This window comes from Trifolium pratense, linkage group LG3, assembly GCF_020283565.1.
Source record: "Trifolium pratense cultivar HEN17-A07 linkage group LG3, ARS_RC_1.1, whole genome shotgun sequence".
NCBI classification, from domain to species: domain Eukaryota; kingdom Viridiplantae; phylum Streptophyta; class Magnoliopsida; order Fabales; family Fabaceae; genus Trifolium; species Trifolium pratense.
Window position 1 is genome coordinate 741,762 of NC_060061.1, and position 26,445 is coordinate 768,206.

The window sequence follows — 26,445 nt, forward strand, 5'->3', positions numbered from 1 at the left end:
TATGATTGAATGATCTGTAGGAGATGGAACAAGTAACCATACTTGATTTTTCTCAAACTGAAGAAGTTCTTCTCTCATTGCTTCTACCCATGATTTATCAATAATGGCTTCACCAATGGATTTTGGCTCTATCTGGGAGATCATTGCCATGTTGTTATCATTATCTTTGAATGATAGTCTTGTTCTTATTCCATCAGTGGAACTTCCAATGATTTGATCTTGAGGATGATTCCCAACAATTCTCAATGTTTTTGGAGGAAGAAGAGGATCATCTTCTTTCTTTTGATTTGGAACATCCTGAGAAGTTAGTCTTTCTTGCTCATCATCAATTGATGGCATTATGAGATCATCAAATTCATCAAAGATAATATTCATGCTTATTTCCATGGTTTGAGTTTTCAAGTTATAAATTCTGTATCCTTTAGAATTAGTAGCATAACCTAAGAAAATAGCTTTATCTGATTTTGAATCAAATTTACCAAGATTATCTTTTGTGTTTAAGATATAACAAAAACATCCAAAAATATGAAAATATGATATGTTTGGTTTTCTATTTTTCCAAAGTTCATATGGAGTTTTGTCTAGAATTTTTCTTATTGAAACTCTATTTAAAATATAGCAAGAAGTACTTATGGCTTCAGCCCAAAAATATTTTTCAACATTTGATTCATTTAACATTGTTCTTGCCATTTCTTGTAAAGTTCTATTTTTTCTTTCAACAACTCCATTTTGCTGAGGAGTTCTTGCACAAGAAAAATTATGAGAAATACCATTTTCATCAAAGAATGATTTGAAAGATGAATTTTCAAATTCTCCTCCATGATCACTTCTGACAGAGATGATATTTGAGCTTTGTTCATTTTGAACAAGTTTACAAAAGTTTTTGAAAGCATCACAAGATTCATCTTTATTTTTCAAAAACAAAACCCATGTGTATCTGGAGAAATCATCAACTATAACAAAACCATATTGTTTTCCACCAAGACTAGTGGTGTTGACAGGACCAAATAAATCAATGTGAAGTAGTTCTAGAGGTTTTTTAGTTGAAATAAAATCTTTTGGATAAAAACTACTTTTGACTTGTTTTCCTCTTACACAAGCTTCACAGATTTTATCTTTGTCAAACTTGATTTTTGGAAGACCTCTTACTAGATCAAGTTGAGATAATTTTGAAATTGTTTTCATGCTTATATGACCAGCTCTTTTGTGCCAAATCCATTTATCTTTTTCGATAGACATAAAACATGATTCAGCTGGAATGTCATCTAAGTATAAAACATACAAATTTTTCTTTCTTGATCCGGAAAAGAAAACTTTTCCTGATGAAGTTTGTTTGACTTCACAAATATTTGGTTTAAAAATAACTTCAAAACCACTATCACATAATTGACTGATACTAAGTAAATTATGTTTTAGACCTTCTACATATTGAACATCTTCAATTTTTGCAGAATCATTATTACCTATAATACATTTTCCTTTTATTTGTGCAGTATTATTATTACCAAACGTAACTGATCCTCCTTCTTTTTTGATGAAGGAGAGAAAACACCTTCTATCTCCTGTCATGTGTTTTGAACAACCACTGTCCAAAAACCAAGGCTTTTTCTTTGCACCTTGATAGTATCCCTGCATTTTGAAATTTTTGTTTAGGTGCCCATAATGACTTGGGTCCTTGAGGGTTAGTTTTCACAATTTGTTTATTCTTAAAATAACATTCTTTTTCAAGATGCCCAAAATTTTTGCAAAATGAACAATGTTTATTTTTTCTCTCTAAATGACGATAACGTTTTGGTTCATAGTAAAAACTTTCATAATTTTCTTTTTGATAGCAAATTGATTCATGATGACCATTTTTGTTACAAAATGAACATCTCAACTTAAGTTCTCTATTTGCTGGTAAAAGAACATTTTCAAAAATTTTGTTTTTAACTTCATTAAAACCTAAGCCATTTTTGTTAAGAGCTTGAGATTGTGATCCCATAATGTTTTGAAAAGTTTCAGTTGATTTTATGAATCCAGTGAGATCATTTCTTAGTTCCATTATTTCATTTTTCAACACAACATTTTCATCTATTTTCTTAGATAAAACACTAGAGCAAACATGTTTTTCTTTTGACTCAATTAAGTCTTTGTTAATTTTTTCAAAATTAAGAATAACAGTTTGAAGTTTTTTCTTTTCTTCTTTTAGTTCAGAAACTTCTTTTTGTAAAGAAAAACATTGTTTGGATAAGAATTCAGAATCATGTAATAGACTATCAAAATTAGTTTCTAATTCTTCATAAGGATGAGTTTTATCAAAGAGAAATACCTCATCATTTTCTGAATCTGCCATTAGACAGATGTTGGCTTCTTCTTCTTCTTTATTTGTTTCAAATTCATCATCATCATCCCAGGTAGCTAACATGGATTTTTTCTTGAAGGGAAAATTTCTGGGTGATTTGTTTAAGGGACATTCTGATTTGTAATGTCCAAGTTTGTTGCAACCAAAGCAGGTCACTTGACTTTTGTCAAAGTCATTTTTCTGCATATCTTTTCCTGAAGAAAAGTTTCTTCTAATTTGATCTCTTCTTCTTAACATACGTTGGATTTTGCCAGAAATGAGAGCTAGTTCTCCTTCTGCCTCTTCTTGGGTAGATTCTAATTCCTTAGAGTCGTCTTCTAAAAAACTTATATCTTTTTGAGAAGCTTTTAAAGCAATGGTTTTTTCCTTTTTTAAAGGTTTATCTCCTTGAAGAATAACTTCATGAGCTTTTAAAGTACCAATAAGATCTTCTATGGGAAGTGTTTTCAAATCTTTAGTTTGAGTAATGGCAGTAACCATTGGTCTCCAAGTGACTGGAAGACATCTCAAAAGTTTTCTAATTCTATCATTAGTTGAAAAAGTTTTTCCAAGATATCTTAATTCATTTATGATAGTAGTAAATCTTGAAAACATTTCATCAATAGTTTCGTTTTCAATCATTTCAAAAGTTTCAAATTTATTAGTTCCTATGTCTATTCTTGTTTCTTTTACATGACTAGTTCCTTCATGGTGAACTTGTAAAGTGTCCCAAACCTTTTTAGCAGTATCACATTCATCTACTCTTTCACTTTCTTTCATGCTTAGAGCACAGGATAGAAATAAATGAGCTTTAGAGTTTAGGAGTACCTTTTGTTGTTCTGCAGTTGTCCATGCATCTTCAGGTTTGTCTGAAATGACTCCCTCAGCAGAAGTTACAGTAGGAACATAATCTCCTTCTGTGACTATGCGCCACATTCCTACTTCTTGAGATTTTAAAAACAATTGCATTTTGTTTTTCCAAAAATAGTAATTCTTTCCAGTGAACAAAGGTGGTCTTGAAGCAGATCCTCCTTCTGGAATGTATCTTTCTTTTGACATTTTTTCTTCCTGAATCTTTTTCCTCTAACACTTGTTAAGTGTATAAACCTGTAGAGACAGGCTCTGATGCCAATTGAAGTAGCAATAAATGTCACAAGAAAGGGGGGTTTGAATTGTGACCCTTTTTTTTAAAATCTTTTATGTGAGTTTAAAATAACTCAAGACAATATTTCTTTTAATTGGTTAGTTAACAATTAACAAAGAAATATAGTTAGCAACAATAAAATAAACAATATATAAATGAACAAAATAAATACTGAGTTAGTTGCTGAATAAGTAAATGTTTAAGGCCCAGAGCACTCTGGTATTACTCAGTTAGTTAGTTTAGTATGTTTTAAGGATTTTAGAGTCCAAGAGAAAAACACACAAAAGTTATCCTGGTTCACCCAACTTGGGCTAGTCCAGTCCTCATAGTCCTTGTGAGATTGTCCACTATAAATGCTCAGATCAGAACCTTCTGCTTCGCATCAAAAACTTGATCACAACTGGATCAATACAAACTGCTTTTCTTCACTCGAAAAGACTTTTACACAAATGCTTTTCTTCACTCGAAAAGACTTTCACACAAATGCTTTTCTTCACTCGAAAAGACTTTCTCACAAACACTCAATCTAACATGAAAGAAAGACTTGAGAGGGTTACAATATTTGTGGGGAATATGGGTTAAATCAACTCAAGTGAGAGATTGATAATAGCAAGCTTTGTCTATTTGTTTTTCACAAATTTATGATATATCTTTGATGCTTTGCTTTGCTTTTGAAGAGTTTATTACTTGTTGATTTTTGCTTCAACTAAGTATATGATTTGATTCTTTTTGCAAACTCTTAATCTTCTCTTCATGTAGCTCCATTGTATTTATAGGCAAATATAACCTTGGAGGAGCGTATGAGAGAGGGATTTGAATTTCAAATCCAACTTGACATGTCACAATGTTGTGCTGTCAATTTGCTGTGAATAGTGCGTTATCGTTGCTTCAGTAACATTACCGTTATGGCAATCTGCACTACACTTTTAATCCAATGACAACCACTGCATTTACGTGGCCCATATATGTCCATAAGAAGGAATCTTTCCTAATTTAGGGTTGGACAACTTGTATGCAAGTGGGAAAAAATATCATGTAATTATTGTACTTTGTTTTGGTGACTCATTGTCCTTTGTTGTTTCCTTGTCCCCTCTATGTTCCCTTGAAGAGAATGAGGCATGCTACAACTTGGCTTATGGTGTGACTTCACCTTGTTGGCCAATTTTCGTCCAAGCCATCATTGTATGATGTGGCTTTTATTTGAATTTCAAATCTTCTTCAATCATTGATGGAAGCTTCCTTTGTTTGTCCAAAGGGGCTTTTATTCACTTTAGTCCAAAAAGGCTTTATGGCCCATGATTCAATTTATGCCATGTTTGGCATATTCCTTACATAAGTGTTTCCTTAAAATACTACCACTTTTGATGAGGCAAAGGAATAATATCTTTGTGAAGCACTTCATCATTTATGCCAAGACTTTAAGATGCTTCTTTTGTTTCTACTCATTGCTTATATGTTTTGCTTATCCATTGGTTGCTCATCCATAACGTTACCGTTGACAGATGATATCATTATCGTTGAAACATTTCTCACAAAACACATTAGTAGATAACAAGATAATCATAATTAAAATTAATTAATATGTTTGTTATCTTTAAAACATCAAATAAGGATTTTGTCCTCAACAGAATCTTCTCAACTCCAATCTGATAAACCCAAAACAGTTTTACCCGATTCTGGCTTGGTTGAAGATCTGGACTTTTTTCCATGAAGTTTATGATGATAGATGAGTTTTTATTGTTATTTTTGAATTTTATTTTATGGTTGAAGATCTGGATTTATGTGTATGGGAGAAGTTAATGGTTGAAGATCTTGATTTTTATTTTTATGAATTTTTATTTTTGAATTTTAAGGTTGAAGTTTTCGAAGATAGATGAGTTTTTATTTTTGTAATTATGGTTCAAGATCTGGATTTATGGGTTGTTTAAATTTTATTTTGAGTGTTAGAATTTTAAATTTCTAGGTTTTCTTTATGAATATGATGAATGTTATGAAGATAGAGATGAAGATGAATAGGGAAGATGATGAAGGAAAGGAGAAAAAATTAGGTGTTGGTGGTTCACTATTTGATACTATACACTTTACAAGATTCAATGGTTTAGATTTTGAAAAAATTATCAAAAGGTTAAAATTTAAAATTTTATTGAAGTTTATGGTGGATCACTATCTATATTGGTGCACCTTAGAGAGTCACATGTCACTTAACGGTTTTTTCTCAAAAACTAACAGAAGGGACCACAATGACAAACAGACATGTCTTTAAGGGACCAATGTGAAACTTTTATTCTTTAAGGGACCAATATGAAACTAAAAATTTCTTTAAGGGACTAAAGTACTAATTAAGCCTTTCATAATTGTGTTGTGCTATCTTTAAACTGAATGAAATTTTGGTCCAAAATTGAGTACTCCCTCCATCCCAAAATATAAGCAAAAATGAGCATGGACGGATTTACATGGTAGTAATTAATGGGGGCTGCTGACCCCACTCTATCATAATTTTACTAACCAATAATCACTTGGTTTTCCTACTTGATCCCACTTGAAAAGTAATATCCCCACAAACTACATATATAGGCGGTTCTTTTGGGATGGAGAAACTCTTGGGTAAAAAAAAATTGCATTAATTTAACTCTATAAAGAATACATTTTTAACTTTCTTTTAGATATATTGAAGTGAGATAGTCAATTGGTGTACGCATGTAGCGACTTAGCATTCATAATAAAAATATTTAAACATGAAAACTATTTCTTTCTTGCTTGTTTTTTTCTACTATCCTCCATATGCATACCATTGTATAACTTATTTTCATATATTTATTTAGGGTAAATAGTGTTATACCCCCCTGCAAAATAGGTGAGTTTTGCGTTACCCCCCTGCAAATTTTTTTTTTGAGATTACCCCCCTGCAATGTCAAGATTCCTTGCGTTACCCCCCTGGCTCAACAAGTGGACATATGACATGGACGAATCTTGACGTGGCATGACACGTGGAAATTAATTTATTTTTTATTTATTTTTAATTGCCAACTCAGTAATTATTTATTTTTTAATTAAAAAAAAAATGAAAAAAAACTTTTTTTTTTTAAAGAAATTTTTTTTTAATTTTCCGTAAAAAAAAAGTAGTTTTTTTTTTTTTCCGTCAAAAAAAAAAAAAAACCCAACTTTCTATCTTCTTTCTTTCTATTTTCCGTAAAAAAAAATGTTGTTTTTTTTATTATTATTAGTTATTATTATTATTATTATTGTATTTGCTATTATATATATATATATAAAATGTATTATATTTTTTTTTATATAATAACAACTTTTAGTAAAAAAAAAAAAATAATAACAAAACTTTCTTTTAAGTATGTTCGTAAAAATATAACAACTTTTAAGTTATTTTTTTTTTCATTTTTTTAAGTAAAAAATAAATAATTACTGAGTTGGCATTTATTATATAAAAAAAATATAATACATTATATATATATATATATATATATATATATATATATATATATATAATAGCAAATACAATAATAATAATAATAACTAATAATAATAAAAAACAATTTTTTTTTACGGAAAATAGAAAGAAAGAAGATAGAAAGTTGGGTTTCATTTTTTTTTTACGGAAAATAAAAAAAAAGTTTCTTTAAAAAAAAAAGTTTTTTTTTCATTTTTTTTAATTAAAAAATAAATAATTACTGAGTTAGCAATTAAAAATAAATAAAAAATAAATTAATTTCCACGTGTCATGCCACGTCAAGATTCGTCCATGTCATATGTCCACTTGTTGAGCCAGGGGGGTAACGCAAGGAATCTTGACATTGCAGGGGGGTAATCTAAAAAAAAAAAATTGCAGGGGGTAACGCAAAACTCACCTATTTTGCAGGGGGGTATAACACTATTTACCCATTTATTTAATATGCACAAGTAAAATAATTATAGGAGTTGTAAAGATAGGTTAGATGCTAAGATAGATGAGATAAGAAATGGCTAAAGAGGTTAGGAGTTTGATTTCCACCCTCAACAAAAATTAACTACTCCTTCCGGTCCTTTTTATAAGAAACACTTAGGGCAAAAAATTCGGTCCTTTTTATAAGAAACTTTGACCAATTTTCAAATGTTTTAAATGTTCAATTTCACTTATGTCCTTTGATGACATGCGTCATTACATGAAAATAAGACCAATTTCAAGTCTTTTTAGAAAAATTGTAACTCATTTCATGGAAGAATAATGCACTAGTTTGAAGATATTTGCAAAGAATTAAAGTAGCTGAAGAATGAAGAAAATAGCTAATATTCTGCTTTTTTCGCTCCGGGCGAAAATGTTGGTGCCTCAGGCGAAAATGTTGTGCCTGAGGCGAAAATTCCTGTGCCTCAGGCGAAAATTCCCAGTTGAAAAGCACCTCTCTGTTTGCCTGTTCGCCTGGGGCGAAAATGTTGGCGCCTCAGGCGAAACTTCTGTGCCTGGGGCGAAAATGCTCGTGTCTGAGGCGAAATTCTCATTTATTGACTCCGGTTATAAAAGGAAAAGGCAGATCTGAGATGATGGATCGAAAATTAGCATTGGAAACATCAATTTTGAGAACTTTTGAAGATCAAGGAGCTTGGAGGCAAGGATTGAAGTGTGGAAACACATCAAGATCATCTTGTAAACATGCTTTCTCTCATTTCTTTGATTGTAATGTTTTCTTATACTATGTGTAACTAAATTCCCATGATTGGTCCTTAGGGGATTCTGATTTCTATTTCTCTTGAACCATGTGATTCTAATTTGAATTGATATATGAATTACGAAGTTAGTTTCTTTGATTATTCCTTATGCTTAATGCTTTATATGAATTAGCTACTTATATGATGAATTCAATGATTTATTTTACTATGACGATAGGAATGAATCATCGATCTAGGACTAATTGATCGATTAACTTTCACTTAAGACATTTTCGATTGTTAATTGAGATTTTATAGATTAAAGTTTGTAATCCTCAATTGATCATAGATTACCTAAGACATTAGGAATCGATGATCAAGGGAGAGGATTATGTTACCAAGACATTGGGCATAATCATTTTTTATTTAATCTAATCGTGAAACTAAATTGAGTAAATTTGTAATCATACATGAAATTACCAAGAGAAGTAGTAATTAGATGAACCAAAAGGATCAATCGCTTTTCTTCATTTGATTTGAAACCTAAGTTATTTTGTCAGTTTATGATCAAACTTGAACCAAACAAATTTTCCCCCTTTTTACATTTAAATTTATGTGTTTAAATATGTATTCAACTTGTTTTTGAATTACAACAATCCCTGTGGAAAGAACGATTTTTATACTACTTGACGGCTAATTGTATACTTGCAAATTATTCATTTTTGTTGCTTATTTGGCGATGTCAATTGTTGCTTGTATCACTTAGGCTTAATTTCAGTTTTTAATTTCCTTCTAGTTTGTTACTCCCTCCGTCCCAAAACAATTGTCTCTGTTAACTGTTGACATTTATTTTGACCGTATTTTTTACTAATGTATAAAGATAAATATTAGCAAATAAAATCTTGTTTGATTTGTCTCGATGAATATTTTCACAAAATTAAAGTTTTATAATTTTTCATGAAAGAAAACTAAAAATATTAATGATTCAAATTATGCATTGGTATGTGTAAAGGACCATTGTTTTGGGGCGGAGGTAGTAGTTTGTTAGAGTTTATTATAATCTTAGAATTTGGAATGTGTCTAAATATATTTTATAAAACCAACTTATAAAATATTTTATTAGTTAGTAGTACATAGTTTTTAGTTTTATATATGAGGTCTATCTTCTTTTATTTTTTATTTTTAATAGATAGATGACATCACAAACTATTGGAAACTCACATACGCAAAGTGGAGAAGCTGAGGTTCGAATCTCAATCTTGACGTCTAGCTTAACAATTTTAACATTTCTGCCATTGGAAACTCACACACAAAGTGGAGGGACTGATGTTCGAATTCCAATCTTAACGTCCAACTTAATAATTTCAACATTTATGCTAGTTGAACTAGAATTTGTAGACAAATCCAACTCCTTTTATTATCATTGTACATTGTAATTCCACTTTTGATCATGAATGAGATGAGAAATATTGAGAACATCTATTGTGCGATTCTCACATTAATACATGTAGTGTGTGATTCATAAATGAAGAAGAATCATAAAAGAACCCTCATACACACTAACAACACCTTAAACATAATATATTAAGTGTATTTTTTTGAATTTTTGGTGAGTTTGACATAAACGAGTTTGGAGATTTGGATTTTTTTCATTTTTTTTTTTATTTTATAAAGAGAATTTGGATTTTTGAAGATAATAAAGATGTTTTAAGTTTATTGAAGATGATTTTAGTTTTTTGTGTTTATTAATTTCGATGAATGTGTCTTTTGAAATTTATGCATTTATTGATGAAGATGATATGAACTCAAGGTCACCACTCGCCACCACCCTTGAGAAAATGGTAATGTGTTTGATATTTGACTTTTCTATTTTAAAAAAAAAATCAGTTGAAAATGGAGAAGTCAACGTGTGTCTCTCATAAATCTTTGATGGACAATTGCTATCGTTAAACGGCAATGAAAACATTGTACTAATAACATGGTAAAGAAAAGTAAGACATTATTATCTAAGTTTACACATGACACTCAAACTCATTTTTCCCCTAAAGATAGTCATTAGTCAACTATATCTTTTCACTCGAAGAAACTTGTTCATATATTAATGTGCCAAAGAATATCTGCCCAGCTAAAATGATCCTATTGAGATTTATTTTAATTCACACTCTATAGGAGTTCTTTTTTTTTTTTTTTGACAAATAGGAGATATGTTGTTAGTTTAAAAAGGATACATCATAGTAGGATTGGGTTATTGACTTCGATTTTATGCGTAGAACAAAAGGTCCCTGTTAACGGCTATATTCAGCAACGAAAAATAAGAAAAGAGAAACGATATATGCAGAAGTAGGCTGGAACTACAATCTTTTATATTATAAGCTTGTATACACAAGCAACCCATAAACCCTAATTTGTTTTTCTTGTTTTCCCTTCATTTTATCTTGCAATTTTTATTAAAAAATAATACAATTTTGTCTTGACTAGGATTTGAACCCGCAACCCTTTGGTGCAAGGCAATATTTTCAACCACTATGGCAAGTATACCAATTGTAATTAAAATTATGTGCAATAATTGATAAGCACCATCAATTTTAAAAGTATATCATATCAAAATTATTGTTGACTATATTATTCATCACAAAATATTTTTATGTCTTTCCTCATCAATGATTTTTTTCTACCGGATCATAAATTTAGAAAATAATTATCATGTGAGATTTGGAAAGTTATTATCACGTGTAATTTGGAAAGTTATTATCAAACTTAATTCTGCTAAATCAATTTTTTTTGCAATACAACCAAACACAACCATAGTTATGTCACTAATCACATTCATTATTTTGATTTTAACATTGCAGATTTAATATTAACCGATGATCAATTGATACAATATGCACTAGCAGACCAATTGTGATTTAAATTATGTCCACAAAGTGTTAAGCTCCATCAACTTTCATAGGAAATATTTCATACGACAATTAAGCACCATCAATTTTCATTGCACAATTTAAACAATTAAAAACCGATAATCTCTTATATTATAAGCTTGCTAACATAAGCTAACCCTAAACCTAATTTTTTCCCCTCTCATTTTCTCTTTCTTTTTATTGCAGCTTTATATAAAAAAATACAGATTTGTCATCGAACCTGCATCCCTTACTTACAATAAAACCTTTCAACCGCTAAAACATGTGCTTCAATTATGAAAGAATTTAGGAATCCTAATATGTTAACTCTGTTTTCAATAAATTTGAACGACAAAATTAATCACAATTTTTATTTATTTATGGATGTCTACTTAAGTTTATGTTCTTGATCATGTTTTTAATTTTTTTTTAACCTTTAATTATCATCAATTTTTTAACCTTTAATTATCAGCAATTTTTTTAATAAGTAAACAAAACGATGGGGGTCCAAAATTATTTAAAAAATATATAAAATATAAAATAAGCACATAAAACAAATATAGAATAATTAGTCCATGAAATTCCCTATACTACTCTTATTGAAAATGCTCTTAGAATTTTTGTATTTTATTTTTTATTGTTACATATTACACCTAACAAACCCTAAACCTAATTTGTTTTCCCTCCACTTTTATCTTTCAATTTTTATTAAAAAATAATACAATTTTGTCTTGATTAGATTCGAACCCACAACCCTTCAGTGTAGGGCAATACTTTCAACCACTATGGCAAGTATACCAATTGTGATTAAAATTATATGCAATAATTAATAAGCACCATCGATTTTCATAGGAAAGATTTCGTACAACAATTAAACACCATCAAATTATAACCGATAATTAGAAATCTAGCAAATCATCAAATCATACATTTTCTTAGTGTTTTATTTTTCGAAAAAATTTACATTTTTTATCCTAATTCAATATTTTGAAAAAAATTTACATTTTTTTATCCTAATTCAATATTTTTGACTAATTAACTAAATATGTTAACCATTTTCTTATTGTTTTTTTTTACGGAAAGAAAAAAATCATTGGACTTAAAAGTTACTTTTTTTAAACTAAACATGCTAAGAAAAATATACATTTTTTATGTCTTTCTGAACTTAAAAATTTGTTCATGTTGAGGAGTATGGTTGATCGTATTACTGTAAATGTATATCAAGGTGATATTTATGCAAATAGTAGTTGACTCCAGATATATATCAACGTGACTATATTATTAATTACGAAAAAATCACTAATTTGCATTTGTTTCTTTTGCTAACAATGTATCCTAACCTTTCCGGATCAAAGAAGATTGTTTTCTGAATGGGTTTTGGGTGTTGACGATGGAGAAATTGAAGATGACAACGACGATGATTTATTGATTCCAAATTCAAGTGATCCTCTTGCTTCTATCGTTGAAAGCACATATCCCCAACTTTTACAAAACATGAATGATATAACGTGTTTCCAAAATAGAGCTATATTAGCTCCTAAAAATTCAATAGTCGATACAATAAATGATTATATATTGGATTTAATTCCTGATGAAGAAAAAACATATTTGAGTTATGATACTCCATTCGCACAGAATGTAGATGGTCAAACAGTGGATGATGTTCATACTCCCGAATTTTTTAACATGATTTCTACGTCGGGACTCCCAAATCACAAGTTGAGACTTAAAGTTGGAGTTCCTATTATGCTATTAAGGAATTTGAATCAAAAAATTAGGATTATGCAATGGAACAAAACTTATTATTACAAGATTGGAAAAACGTGCTCTTGAAGGAAAAATTATTTCAGGAAGTAATATTGGTGATCAGGTTTTCATACCTAGATTTTCTCTGACACCATTTGTAAGAATTTCTTTTAAATTTCAACAGAGACAATTTCCTTTAATGATTTCTTTTGCGATGACTATTAATAAGAGTCAGAGAAGCATGTTGGGATATATCTTCTGTCGCCAGTGTTTTCACATGGTCAGCTGTATGTTGCGATTTCAAGAGTTACTTCTAGAAAAGGATTAAAAATATTGATCATCGATGATGACGGCGAAAATACGACTAGGACTTCAAATGTGGTCTATAAGGAAGTCTTCCGCAATATACCTTCCTTTGTATGAATATTTATCCAAAATTATTGTTGAACTATCGTTTAATGTTACTAAAAATTTTTCATATACCTTATATTATTGTAATTATCATATCGTAATTTATAATTACGTATCTTACAGCTAATTAGACCCGTGCACCGCACGAGTCGATGTTCTAGTGAAAAATAATAATTATAATGTGTTTAACTTATTCATATTGTTTTCATAATGTAACATTTAAAATAAAATAAAAATGGATTTGACATGAAACAGAATTTATTTATTTTTGGATAAGGAACAGAATTTAGATAAGATTATACTACTATATAGTTGGCCTTTGACCAAACGCCGCCAATCATCTAGAACGCTTAGAGCATAAATATCGGTAGTCATATTACCGTGGCTGAACTGCAAGACATAGGAAAGTGTCAGAATATATGGATAATTCATGTTATCCAACGTCTCTAAACTTAAAAACGTTCTTCTGTTCATACACGCTTTTTATGTGCCACATGTACATGTATGCACATGGTTTTTTTTTCCTTCTTTTTTCCAAACAATTAAATGGAACAATGTGTGGGATCCAATGAGACTTATTTGAGAGTTTTTGGTGAGTTATATGGATATTTAAGAAATGTGATTGAGTTGTTTAAATAATTGGAAAATGTGAAATAATATAAAAAATAAAGTGGAGTCTATTTAAAGAACTCAAGTGAGTGTTATGGATGTGTATGCTCTTAGATGAAGTAAAGTAAGTGCTTGTCAGTTGTTATCACAAATAATTTTGGAGACTCTTGTTTATAGTCAAACTGTGGGCGGATGCTAGCGTGAGTTAGTAGAGCATGTCTCCCACCAATGAGTTATGTGTTATGTGGATCGGATTGAATGAGTACGTGATATTACGGTGTACTGTTAGTATTATATTATTTTTTATTTTTGAAAGAAAGTTCCCGATTTTTTCGGAAAAAAGTTTTCGATCTTTTATGTGGAAAAAATTTTCGATATTTTTTTCGGAAAAAAGTTTCAGATTTTCGGGAGAAAATTTTCGATTTTAGATAAAAACAATTTCGAAGGTTTTGTCTGAACAAAAAAGATTCCGTTCTTTTTTCGGGAAAAAAGTTCCGATATTTTATTCGGAAAAAAAGTTTCGGATATTTTCCGGAAAAGAAGTTTCCGATATTTTTCTGGAAAATTTCTAAAATTTTATTCGAAAAAAAAGTTTTAAATATTTTCTGTTTTTTCACTCTTTTTTGTATCAGCAATACTTTTTCAAATGAACATTTCGAAACTATTTTCCCCAAAAAATCGGGAACTTTTTTCCGGAAAACATCGGAACTTTTTCCAGAAGAAATCGAAATCTTTTTTTCGGAAAAAATCCGAAACTTTTTCCCCGAAAAAAGAACGAAAACTTTTTTTTCCAGAAAAACTTCGGAATTGTTTTTATCTGAAATCGAAACTTTTCCCCTAAAAAATCAGGAACTTTTTTCGGGAAAAAAAAATGATAATTTTTTCCCGAGAAAATATCAAAAACTTTTTTTTCAAGAATTTTTTTTTTTAATACTGACAGTACATCATAATATCATGTACACATTCAATCCAGACCACAGAATACATGACTCATCGGTGAGAGACCTATCAATATCATGGTCTCCCACCCTAGAATCCGCCCAAACGGTGTAGCCTAGCTAGAGATCCAAATTCCTATAGTAAGTACTAGTATGAATTAACTACCTTAGACTACATGCATGGATCTGTTAAAAAAACATTTTCGACTATTGAATATATTGTGATGAAATGGTCGTTGAAAAACATGTGGATAAAATTGGGTCGAAAGTGTTCAACCGTTGAAATGATAAGTGGGTTGGGGAGGGTGTGAGTCTCCTTCCTACACTTGGCAAAATGTTATTGGTTGCTGTGATTTTTATATTTTTATCTCATCTTAATTATTTGGCGTCAATTATTTCACAATAAATTTATTTTTTATTGTTTTATTTTTTCACCAAAATTCATCATTTTTTTTTGTCTATAAATAGATACTACACCGAAAAAACGAATTTTTCCATCTAATTTTTCTATTTAGCCTTCAATAAACTCTTGTGTTTGTAACTCTAAACATTTTTTTTTAGTGAAATGGATCTCAACGATAACTCTTTTAACACCGAAACTATTGGTGGTGAAAGACTTAGGGTCTTGCACTCCAGACATTTTTTCTACTCTTTGCACTAGGGAACATTTTAATCCAACAATAGAAACTATTGTTGGTGAAAGACTTAAGAGGGCCTTGCACTCTAGACTTCGTCTTCATAGGATTCATTCATTAGAGTAATTGTATTTGAGATAATATTTGGTATTGCTACAAATGACAGGAATTTGAACTTTGGTGACTTTTTTGTTGTCAATAGTTTTACTGTATCCAACTTTGATTTTTGGGGATCAATACACAAATGAGTAATGACTGTAAATCATAGCTGCAATGGTGGGATGGGGCAGAAAAACACTATTGCAATTTGCAGGCAACTAATGATGGTCAAGTAAATCATGCTGTCAAGCAAAACTATTAAATGTATCATAGTTTTATCTGTCATCTCCAAATTAATGATTCAACTTTCCTCATACGTGAGATTGCCAATAAAACCTCCCCATACCCCCCCACCCACAAGTCCACAACTTCATGTTAGGAATCAGCATACCAACTTACAGTTATCTAACTATAAAATTACATATACACTTTGAAATACATAATGTTACATAGATGGAAAGGACCCAAAATTTCCTTTCCACATACTAGAAATTACTATCCATGTTGTTAATAGCTAGAGCCAATCATGGTAATTCAAACCATGAAAGAATACAAGCATATATGCATATACATTCCACTACTGTATGTACATATACATATAACTTAGTGATATACCCTTTTTACCAATAATAAAAAGAGAACAGCTAGCTAACAAAATTGGGTCCAAAAGCCTCGCCATGGCATCAAGTGGGTGACTCGGCCAAAAGAAGAGTGTGCCACCAACCACATGCAACATTTTTAGCTACACAACCTTCAATTGTGACTTCGGAAGGAATGTTGCGGTCAATCACGTCCCCAAGGCCCAGCTGCCACAACCAGAAATTACAACTTAGACAACAGTATAATACCATACAAAGAACATATTGCCATTAATTTACCAAACTAAAACCGTATCACTTAAATGCATATGGCACATAGAACTTTCAATAATATTCATTTTCAAAATAATGAAATAAAGTGGAGACGGAAAAAAATGGCAGCGCAACACACCTGCCCATACTTGTTCCATCCCCAGCTGAAGACTTTTCCATTATCTTGAAGAAACAAAAACAAAAGAACTAATGATAATCTATTAATAGGCACACAAATATAAGTGTTTTACATTTTCAATGTAATCATTAATCAAGACACGAAATCAATTTGCATATATTGTTAAGAAACTAGCACCACAATTATGTACGATGAAGGCCAAAAAGATGTATGAATAGTGTTAAAGTAAAAAACAGTAATAATTATTGTATTATTATCTGAATGTGAAGTCCTTCTTTACCATCTTATTCAGTTACATTTTGTAGAGAAAATTTCATCAGGTAGGTTTAGTTTATGAGATACATTACATTTAACAATTCATAGCCAACCCTTCAAAGATTATTCAAATACTCCCTCCGGTTTTGAATATAAGCAAAAAAACAACTTTCTAGATTCATTGAATAAATCATGTATCTGGACTATAAATGGTCTAAATACATGTTTTATCAATGAACCTAAAAAGTTTTTTTTTCTTTCTGATATTCAAAACCGGACGAGTAACTAGCACGAATGACTTGGGAAATTTTATTAGCACTGTTAGCCAATGAGACTAGGGTAAGATTGATGCGAATTGCTAAAGATGTTGAAGGAGAGTTGAAAGACGATGATGATGAAGATGCAGAGCGTCGTTGGGATAAGAAGAACAATTTTGAGCGAATGGGCCTAAAGAATTGGGCCGGGTCGGTGAGAAATAAAAACGGGTCACAATCCAAAGACACTATGCGTATTTCTAACACGGGTGGGTCGTACCCGAATTCAAAGATGGGTTCTACTGCATCTAACGCAAACTCATCAATGAGTTCGACGGCGAGAAATAGCGAAGGGAAGCAACGATCTGGAGCATCAGATCGATGGAAGGGAGTTCGTAGTTATCAAAACAGTGAAGTGGAAGAGAGAAGGAATAAAGGTTTATGTTTCAAATGTGGTGGTAAGTGGCACCCAACTATGCACAAATGTCCTGAGAGATCTCTTAGGGTTTTGATTTTGGGAGAGGGAGAAACAATGAATGAGGAGGGTGAGATTGTGAGTCTAGAAGAGGTGGAAGCTGATAGTGATGAAGAGGTGGAAGTAGAATGTAAATTGATGGGAGTATTGGGCAGCATGGGTGAGTCTCACACCATGAAAGTGGAAGGAAGAATACAGAATGTTGACCTTTTGGTATTGATTGATAGTGGTGCCAGCCATAACTTTATCTCCCCTAAAGTAACGTCTGCTTTAGGCTTAGTTATCACACCCACTGCAGCAAAAAACATCAAATTAGGTGATGGTCATAAGGTGTTGACACAGGGTATTTGTGAAGGAGTGAAGATGAAGATGGGAGAGTTTGAAGTAATAGTGGATGCTTTTGTCTTGGAGTTAGGAGGTATGGACATGGTGTTAGGAGTTTCTTGGTTAAGTACATTGGGAAAAGTGGTGATGGATTGGAAAGCTATGACTATGCAGTTTTCATCAAACAATCAGGAAGTAAGGTTACAGGGACTGTGCAATAAATTGATCAAGCAAGGCTATTTGAACTCTTACTTGGATGATAAGTATAGAGGAGAAGTACTTGACTAACAGCCCAAAAGCATCTAAATGCTTCCAATCACTATCACTAGTGACCCTACAAGAAAATACTGAAATCAAGGTTGATTCTCTCCAAAAGCTGACACCAATTATATAACCATCTTATCAGCCACGTCATCATTCTTTTTTTGTCCTTTTCCTCGTATACACTTGCCATATCCTTTGCTTAGGCCCACTTCCTTATTCTCATTTCTATCATATGCACTTCCCTTGGGTTAATTCGAGAGCAGCCAAAACTCTCTACTCGGTTGTTACTTCTCTTTCCCCTTCTGTTCATAATAGCCCCCTTACTTCCTATCCTATCTGACCTGAAATGTCTCATTCTCTTGGTTAAATCATTATAATTCTTAGAATACTTTCTCTTTTATCACTTTTCAAATAAACCCTCTTAGTGTGAAATGTGCTATCAACTTCACAAGATTAAAGGATATATTCACCTCCACCATATCATAGTAGCACCGGCATCCTTCATCTTTTAAAATAAGATATTGTTCCATTATTTTCTGTCGCTCTAGTTGGGTGTCTTGGCAAAAGATAATTTAACTAAACTTGAGGGAAAAGAAAACCCTGTTTCTTTTGATGGAAGCTATTTTAGAATAAACTATGAACAAAAACAAAAAGGAAGATGTCATGTGGTATAATATTTCAGTACTTGATCGAAAGGACCTTCCAAATTCCATTTTATAAAAGGGATTTTATTGAGAAATCATACATGAATTCAAGTCAAGCAGTATTTAGAGATGCATTAAAGTGAATTCAATCATAGAACGATAGCTTAGCTTGTGCAGTTGCCAAAATGGCATACGCAGGCCTGATTGTTATGGCATACCTGTTACTAGAGCAGTGTGACGAGCCCCACAAGATATGCTCTTTACGTTCACATTTTCCAAGCTCTGACAATCCAGTAGTCTTGGTAGAACCTACCTCATAATTCAAGTTAACAATTAAAAGCTAATATCACATAATAGCTCATAAAACTGAGTATGTAGCTTTAAGGTGACAGCAATAATGATATAGTCATCATGATACACTGGACGATAAAATAAGATCCATCTGCTTAAGCATTAAAAATTAGATTTTAGATTGGGTAAAAGAATATTATTTTTCAAAGAAAAACAATTAGAAGCTCCTGAAAACAACTTGGGGAAAAACAAAAAACTGAACTAGTTATTCAAAGATTCCGATTCTTAAAAAAAAAAAAACCTAGGCAAACCTCTTATGAATTCTTAAAACCCAAGTTTTACACAAAACAAGTGATTTTGTTTAGTAAAATTCCTGCACAAATGGGCTCATAATCATACCATTAGGTTTTCAATTTGATGACAATAACAGTGGGGCTCTGGCTCATATGTGGGATGCTAGAACATACCTCAGCTTGATCAGAACCAGTTCCCAGCTGCCCAAACTGGTTTCCACCAAATGCATATACATCACCATCAGCAGATGTACAAACAGTATGCCACAGACCTGCAGCAACTCCCACTATTCGAATACCCAATAAGGAAGACACGCAGGTCGGACTTAGTTCATCATCTGTACTTCCTTGCCCACACTTCTCCAAAACAAGATAACATAAATTTAGTATAACAATTATAAGCATTCATCAACCAAAAGAGCGACAAAAAATATAAATATTGTAAAAGAACGGAACAGATTATCCCTTGCTAGAGTGAACCTCATCTTCAACATCTACATTGCTTTTGGCCTCTCATATTCTACTTACCTACATGTTGATCCTAAAGAATGGTTAAAAGTTGAAAACAAGAAGTCTAGTTGTAACAAATAAAAACTCATGAATATATTGTTCCTTTTGCAAATATACATTGCCAAGGAAATATTAGCCAGCAAATTTAAAAAGCTGTTGTTGACAGCAAACTTAAGCAATAAAGTTAACACCAATAAGGAGGTACTTATGAGAAGGTCTACGAGCAATGGCTGATATATCTCTGATATGTCTCATATCAAGAAAACACATGGAGCCCAACTGATAAAATTTCATTTTAGTTGTGTATCTTATTGAGTTCCCCAGAGGGTGAACAATGTGATCTTCCCCGAGAGGAATTCAGCATTAGAATATGCTCCCTAAAATTAGGATCCAAGCAAACTATCACAGGTAAGAACACGCCAGGGGATTTTATTTCAAATAAGTACAGCCGAAATTTGTTTAAAAGGTTAAGATCTGTGTGTGTAAGGCTGGTTAACAATATTCTTACTGAGGTAGGCTACAAAAGAGGGAATATGCAGATAACTGGAAATAATTTACATTGCCAACTAGGATATGCAAGTAGAGAAAACGCTCCAAAAGTATGCCTAGTTCCCTGAAATCACCTGTCCATAAAGTCCCCAACCAAACGCAAGCACAGCTCCAGCATCTGTCATTTCAGCAGATAGATATTAGAAAATCGGTATATATGAACTTCGAAAATGACCAAAACTAGATGAGAAGAATTCTAGGACACAAAAAGCATCTACGGATTTGCTCAATTTTCTATTTACAGTTTTTAGTCTAGCATCAAGGAAGACATCATTTATTGATATTTTCAGAAACTGAAGGACCTGTTTCGTTTATCCCTATCATTAAATCAAACAATTCCACATCTTATTGGACCATCTAATGTAGACACACTTTCCCATTTTAAACACCTTTAACCACCAATCCTGATACCATTGAGGTGAAATACATTATAAATTAAGGACGTAGATATTCTCACTGTTGGTTCCCCAAAGAAACTAATGCAGGCTTTCCTAAAAGATGTTTATTTGTGATACTAAAAAGACCAACACACCTGTGATTACTGCACTATGTCGACCACCACAGGCAATAGCCTTTATACAACTTCCAGGAATCCTAAAATTTTGTCCCTCTGAACTCATGCTTCCTTGAGACAGTGATGCTGATATATCTTTGCCATAAGAAGAGGAATCAATACAAGGAATAAGATGAGGAGAGGACACCATACGTATTCTGGAGCCCAAACCAAGCTGCCCTTCACCTCCATAGCCCCAACCCCACACCTGTCCTATATCTAAAAAATTCAGAATGTTACAGTTAATGACATGTCTAAGACTGCATATCTGATTTTCTTCAACCAGAAGATGATCACATTTCATTGCATAAAACTTTAAGCTCAGAAAAATAAATAGTCCATGTCTAGTCAATACCTGACAATACTAGGGTATGCCGCCCACCGGCAGCAACACTTGTTATCCTTACCCCTGGATTAAGTGTGACAAGGCATGGCATTGCTGTTAGAATATCATCACCAGATGATGAGGTTTCAGCTGCTTGCTTTGCTGAAGATACTTTCCTTCTCTTAGTACTTATTTCTCCACCAGAAACAGTTCCTCCTGTGGATTTTGAGACTTTAGAACGAGGGCTCACTGTTGCAAAACCACTCTACATCAGTTACTTAGATAAAGCTTAAGTATCCTTCTTTCTTTTTGGGGTTTCGAACTTTGTATCTTATATCATAGCAGTTCCCTGCTTTCCCAACTCCTTTCTGTAGACCTTGGATAAGCTTAGACCACCTCCAGGGAGGGGCAGATATCTGTAGACAGATGTCCATTGCAAAGAGGTTAGACAAACATACCTTGCTCTGTCAAGAATGAACCCTGCTTTCCTTGTGCATCTTTTTCAGGACTTACCCCTGACAAAGTTTCGCCAAATACCTTCCCAGAAGGAATACATTCCTTCCATCCCCATGTGTAAACTTCTCCACAATCTACAACAGGCCAAAAAAAGTATACTTGTAGGATAACACCATTAAGGCATACAATCCCTTACCCAGATAGATATAGTCTTTTGAGTTCATTTTGGATTCAATATTCATGAAATTTATAGCAAGTATTGGATGATTTCTCCAGCAAGACATTACTATTTATTCAATTTTAATTAATCCATTTTCTTTTCAATCACATCATATTGGCATTTTTCTCACGCAGGCAAGATAAGGAAATAAAGATTACCTGTTGCAGCAACGCAATGTGCCCATGCAGCAGCAGCTTTTACAATAGAAACTTCATTTGGAAGAGGGAATGGCTCTGGAGTTTCCTTTACAAATTATAAAATATTGGTTAACTGACAATGAAACAAGAAACAGAAACATTCTATATGTTTATGCATTACCCCGTGCTTGCCGGACGTCACATAGCTTTGGCCTAGATCATCTGTAGAACCCCATGTTATGAGCTTTCCTGGCTCTGATTTAAGAAGAAAGTATGAGCAACGATGAATCATTGATAATAAAATGTAAAAATAAAATGTTTGAAGAGATGTGGAGCCAAAAGAAAATTAGAGATAGAGGGATGGAGAGATATGCATTGCCACAACTTCCTCAGCAAAAAAAGAGTGACCTTAATTACAAATACAATCATTCGAATTCAAATGATAATAATAAAAGCTACACTCAAACTCAATAGACCATGATAACTTTGCAGGAGTGAATGGGCAAAAGAATGACAAAAATAACTAAAACCAGTTTAGAACAGTAGTAGTAAAAGCCTCAACCAATTTAACATACAGCCAACAAAGGAAGGTGAACATAAAACAAACAAAAAAGTATAGGACTTGGATAGTATACATGAGGTTCAAGGTTCAAACTTTATTATCTCCATTTTACACAAAAAAAAAAAAAAAGGTGAACATAAAACAAGAAGAAATGTATATTGTTTGGTTGCCAAAGAGAATAATTGTTCCACTAAAAAACAGAACTTTGTTGCCACCAAAACCACAGTAAAAAACACATATTACTAAGAACAACTGAAAGAGTTCAACCAAATATCCAATGCAAATTTTCTCATTTCAAGCTTCTTATCTACACAACCGAGGCCATTTTTTGATATACAATTTAGTTAAATTTTTATCATATATAAGCTATGTTCATCACAAGTCAAATTGTTTCAAAAGCTATCATAGAGAGCTTAATGAGATAAACTGAAAACCTATGAAGCACCGATACAGAAATGGACACCGGATACGACACTAAAACAAACACGGAGATACTAGTAAAAATTTGAAAAATCAAATTAATTGAATGTATTTACATGTGTCAGTGTCGAATAACAGATACGCCTACCGTGTCGGTGGTATATAGCTGAAAACAGCATTTAAACATGTCATTACTCATTAGTTTGTACATAACCTCTCTCCAATAGACCAATCAAAACAGCCATAGATGAATAAAACAGGAAAACAAAATGAAGAAGCAATCACTTCTTCCAACTATCACCTTGATTCACAAATTCAAAGCAACAAAATGAAAAATACCAATTTAAAAATTTCAAAGTAAATTGGAAATGGTAAAGCAATACCAGATATAGCCATTGCAAATCCACAACCACCACCGGAAACATCTTTCCAGTTATAACCAGACACCGGAACCCTAAACGGCGTTAACAACGGCGTCCTTTGCGGTAAAGCTCCCGGTAAGTACCCCCACATGTAAACCAATTTCTCCAATGCTTCACACTCTTCACCATCCATAGCGATTTTCTCACCAAAATTTCACACACAGAACCCAATGCAGTTAATTTCAAAACTATTTTCTGGCGGTTTCTGAGAAACTTTCCGGGAAAATTGTGCGAGAAAATAGAAGTTTTGAAGAGTGAGAGAATCAATCAATTGACCTAACAATGTGTTGATTAAAAAGAGGTCGTATCATTTTCAGTGGAATGCGTGCGCCACGTAGGAATGTCACGTGGTTTAACTTACACGTGGCGTTATTCTGGCCGCTATTTTGTTCGTTGATTTGTGGCCATTAGTTTTGAAGAAGTTTCTGGAAGGTTGAGGGAAGAAAAGTCCAAACGTTCTAGGACCGTGTGCACTAAGAGCACCTACGTGGGGGTTTTTTCTATTGCCACGTGTTGTTTGGTCCTGCAACTATAATAATTGAGTTTTATTGGGATGACACGTCATCATAGGTCCCATGAAGGTACCAATAAAATTTGAGTTTGTGTGAAGATGTGATTTAATGTCATTTGATGTGCTATTTTGTCATTTTTGGCAATTGGTCCATGATTCAGTAAATGGACAAATTGAGCTCATATATATTCCTGAGGTGAAAAGATTTGGATGTTTGCTACTTATTGAAATAAGAAATAACACAAATTTGAATATATTGTGTAAAATAACACAAATTTGGATGTTTGCTACTCATATACTATTATTGAAATAACACAAATTTGAATATTTAATAGGTATTGATTTTTATATAAGCATCGGTACCTATATGTAGGGACGGAACCAGAAAAATTAATTGAGGGTGACGAAAAGATAACACGTGACAAATAATATTGATCAACTGTAACTAACTTTTACTATTAATAATTGTGTAAAATTTAGATTAATGAGAAAATAAAATCATACATTGTATCATTCAAAAGACGGTAACATATGTTTTAATAATTGTCGAGATATGTAGAACAATTTGGTTAGAGTATAATTTTGTTTTGCGTTGATTCTACTGATTTACAAAATATATATATATATATATATAATTCACTATTTAGGTGCATTTGATCCGCTAAAAAATAGAATATTGAATTGGACAACTTTTATTGTACCTTGTTTGATATATAAACTGGTTATGAGACTGGACAAAACATGTAGCAATAGATAGGACTACTTTTTGTCCACAGTACACCTATAAAAAAATGAAAATATCCATTTTATTTTATAATATAAAAATATTATCGCCTTATCTCTCCGGTATAGTTTTTTCCTGTCTTGTGCTATCTTGTTCCGTCCTATACTGTTCTGTCTAATACTTGTTGTTTTGCTAATCAAACACACTCTATATCGACCTGTATAAATTAATGTGTATATTTGATCTCGTAAAAGTAGCTCAATTGATAACTACTAAAAATATTATTTGAAGGTCCAAGATTTAAATACTGGATTATCTATTTTTTTTAATATTTTTTTTACATTTATAATGTGTGAGCCTGGTCACTAAACAAAATAAAATAAAATTAATATTACATATTTGTATTTCAATAGCATTATTGTGTTGGTGTTTAGTTTGTCTTGATGTTTTTTAACTCAAATATCTTACGGTGGCAGAGACTAAGTTTTTCATATCAAACTATAGGGGCGAACATTGTATACATAAGCTCGGGTACTAAAGCATTATATACTTTAAGGGTGGCGACCGCCCCTTTTGCTATATAGGTAGTTCCGTCCCTGCCTATATGTTTTTGTGGGATCTATTTATAATGATGTAGAGTTATTAGTAAGATGTAAAAGTTATAAACCGGACTCATTTAGAACTTAATAAGAGGTGATGGGTTGTAGGAAATGAGTGCATAAGTACTATTATTAAAAAATTATATATGGGTAAGCCACGAGATTTGGTCTAGTAGTGAGGGGTTTGGGTAGTATGTTATAGGTTATAGATGGATGATATGTATACGTGGGCCCCACTTAAATATCCAAAATTGAGTTTCCTCACTGTCGATGCTCCTACTTTCCTTATTTGCATGCAAATTCGTGACCATTTTGATCTCAACCAGATGATTCATAATTTAAAGATGCTACTACTTTGATCTAAATATAAGCAAAAAAATAGTTTTTTAGATTCATTGAATAAAACAAGTATTTGAATTAAGTTTTTCAGAATCTAATTTTTACGTCAACTCATTTTGGCTAAGTGAAATCGAAACGTAGATTCAACTCATAAACTGGTAGAGTTTTTTTCAGATTAAAATGAACATATATTGTATACTATATTTTAACCTATTTAATTTTGAACGTAATATGAAATTAATAATGTTATTTTTAATTTACAAATTTAAGTATTGTGAATATTAATTAAGAAAAATATGACAAAATTAATAGATTATTAATTTTAAATAAAAAAAAGTTTTAAATATTTGATAACTTACACTTAATTTATTTTCTATCATTCTCTTTAGTTAAATATGACTATATATATAGTCATGCATTTCAATAACAAATAACACTACAACTATATTCTCATCAATATATCTTGTAAAGAAATAATATGTATCTCATTTTTTTTCACATATTAAATATGACTATTTAAACCATGCATATCATATGAGATTAAATATTATATATAATTGAAATACAAAGTGATTGTATATTTTTAACTCGTGTTGTTTTATTTGATTTTTACGAAACCCCTATTATCTATGTATCTTCTTTTTTTACAATATTTATGTATCTAATATTTATCAAATAATTTATTGTTTCTAAATGTCCACAGATCTATTTAAATGTCCATGATTCTTAGTTCAACGGATAGAAATATCGAAATTGTTATGTCAGACGTCATTTCGTCTATCTATCAAAAAATTATTATATTTAAATAATCGCATAAATTTTTGCAATATTATATTATTTTATCAAAATATAATAGTTACTTTTTTTTTGTTTCTCACTTATTTT

At 31.7% G+C, this 26,445-nt stretch overlaps 1 protein-coding gene across 4 annotated transcripts; it reads right to left on the minus strand.

Annotated features, from left to right (window-relative positions):
• Nucleotides 1-15,686: 15,686 nt before the first annotated feature.
• On the minus strand, nt 15,687-24,121 carry LOC123918209 (ultraviolet-B receptor UVR8). Of its 4 annotated transcripts, none has more exons than XM_045970193.1 (11): nt 23,349-24,121; nt 22,165-22,238; nt 22,005-22,089; nt 21,629-21,760; nt 21,201-21,419; nt 20,825-21,064; nt 20,367-20,410; nt 19,408-19,590; nt 18,868-18,958; nt 16,434-16,477; nt 15,687-16,249 (listed from the first exon to the last, which is right to left on the minus strand). In XM_045970193.1, exons 1-11 carry the CDS (start codon nt 23,518-23,520, stop codon nt 16,127-16,129), a joined length of 1,407 nt encoding a protein of 468 aa, XP_045826149.1. In that variant the 5' UTR covers nt 23,521-24,121; the 3' UTR covers nt 15,687-16,126. The 4 variants fall into 4 exon arrangements, with proteins under 4 accessions (XP_045826149.1, XP_045826150.1, XP_045826151.1 ...); XM_045970194.1 differs by having other exon boundaries at nt 21,201-21,386; nt 23,349-23,663; XM_045970195.1 differs by lacking the exon at nt 16,434-16,477 and having other exon boundaries at nt 23,349-23,666.
• Nucleotides 24,122-26,445: the final 2,324 nt, after the last annotated feature.

Coding starts and splice junctions, on each gene's coding strand:
- LOC123918209 (XM_045970193.1), bottom strand. CDS start 23,520: ATGGATGGTGAAGAGTGTGAAGCATTGGAGAAATTGGTTTACATGTGG. Junction 19,591..20,366: donor GTTGGGGACTTTATGGACAG/GTGATTTCAGGG, acceptor GTTTTGGAGAAG/TGTGGGCAAGGAAGTACAGA. Junction 16,250..16,433: donor GATGGAACAAGTATGGGCAG/GTGTGTTGCGCT, acceptor TGGTTGTGGCAG/CTGGGCCTTGGGGACGTGAT.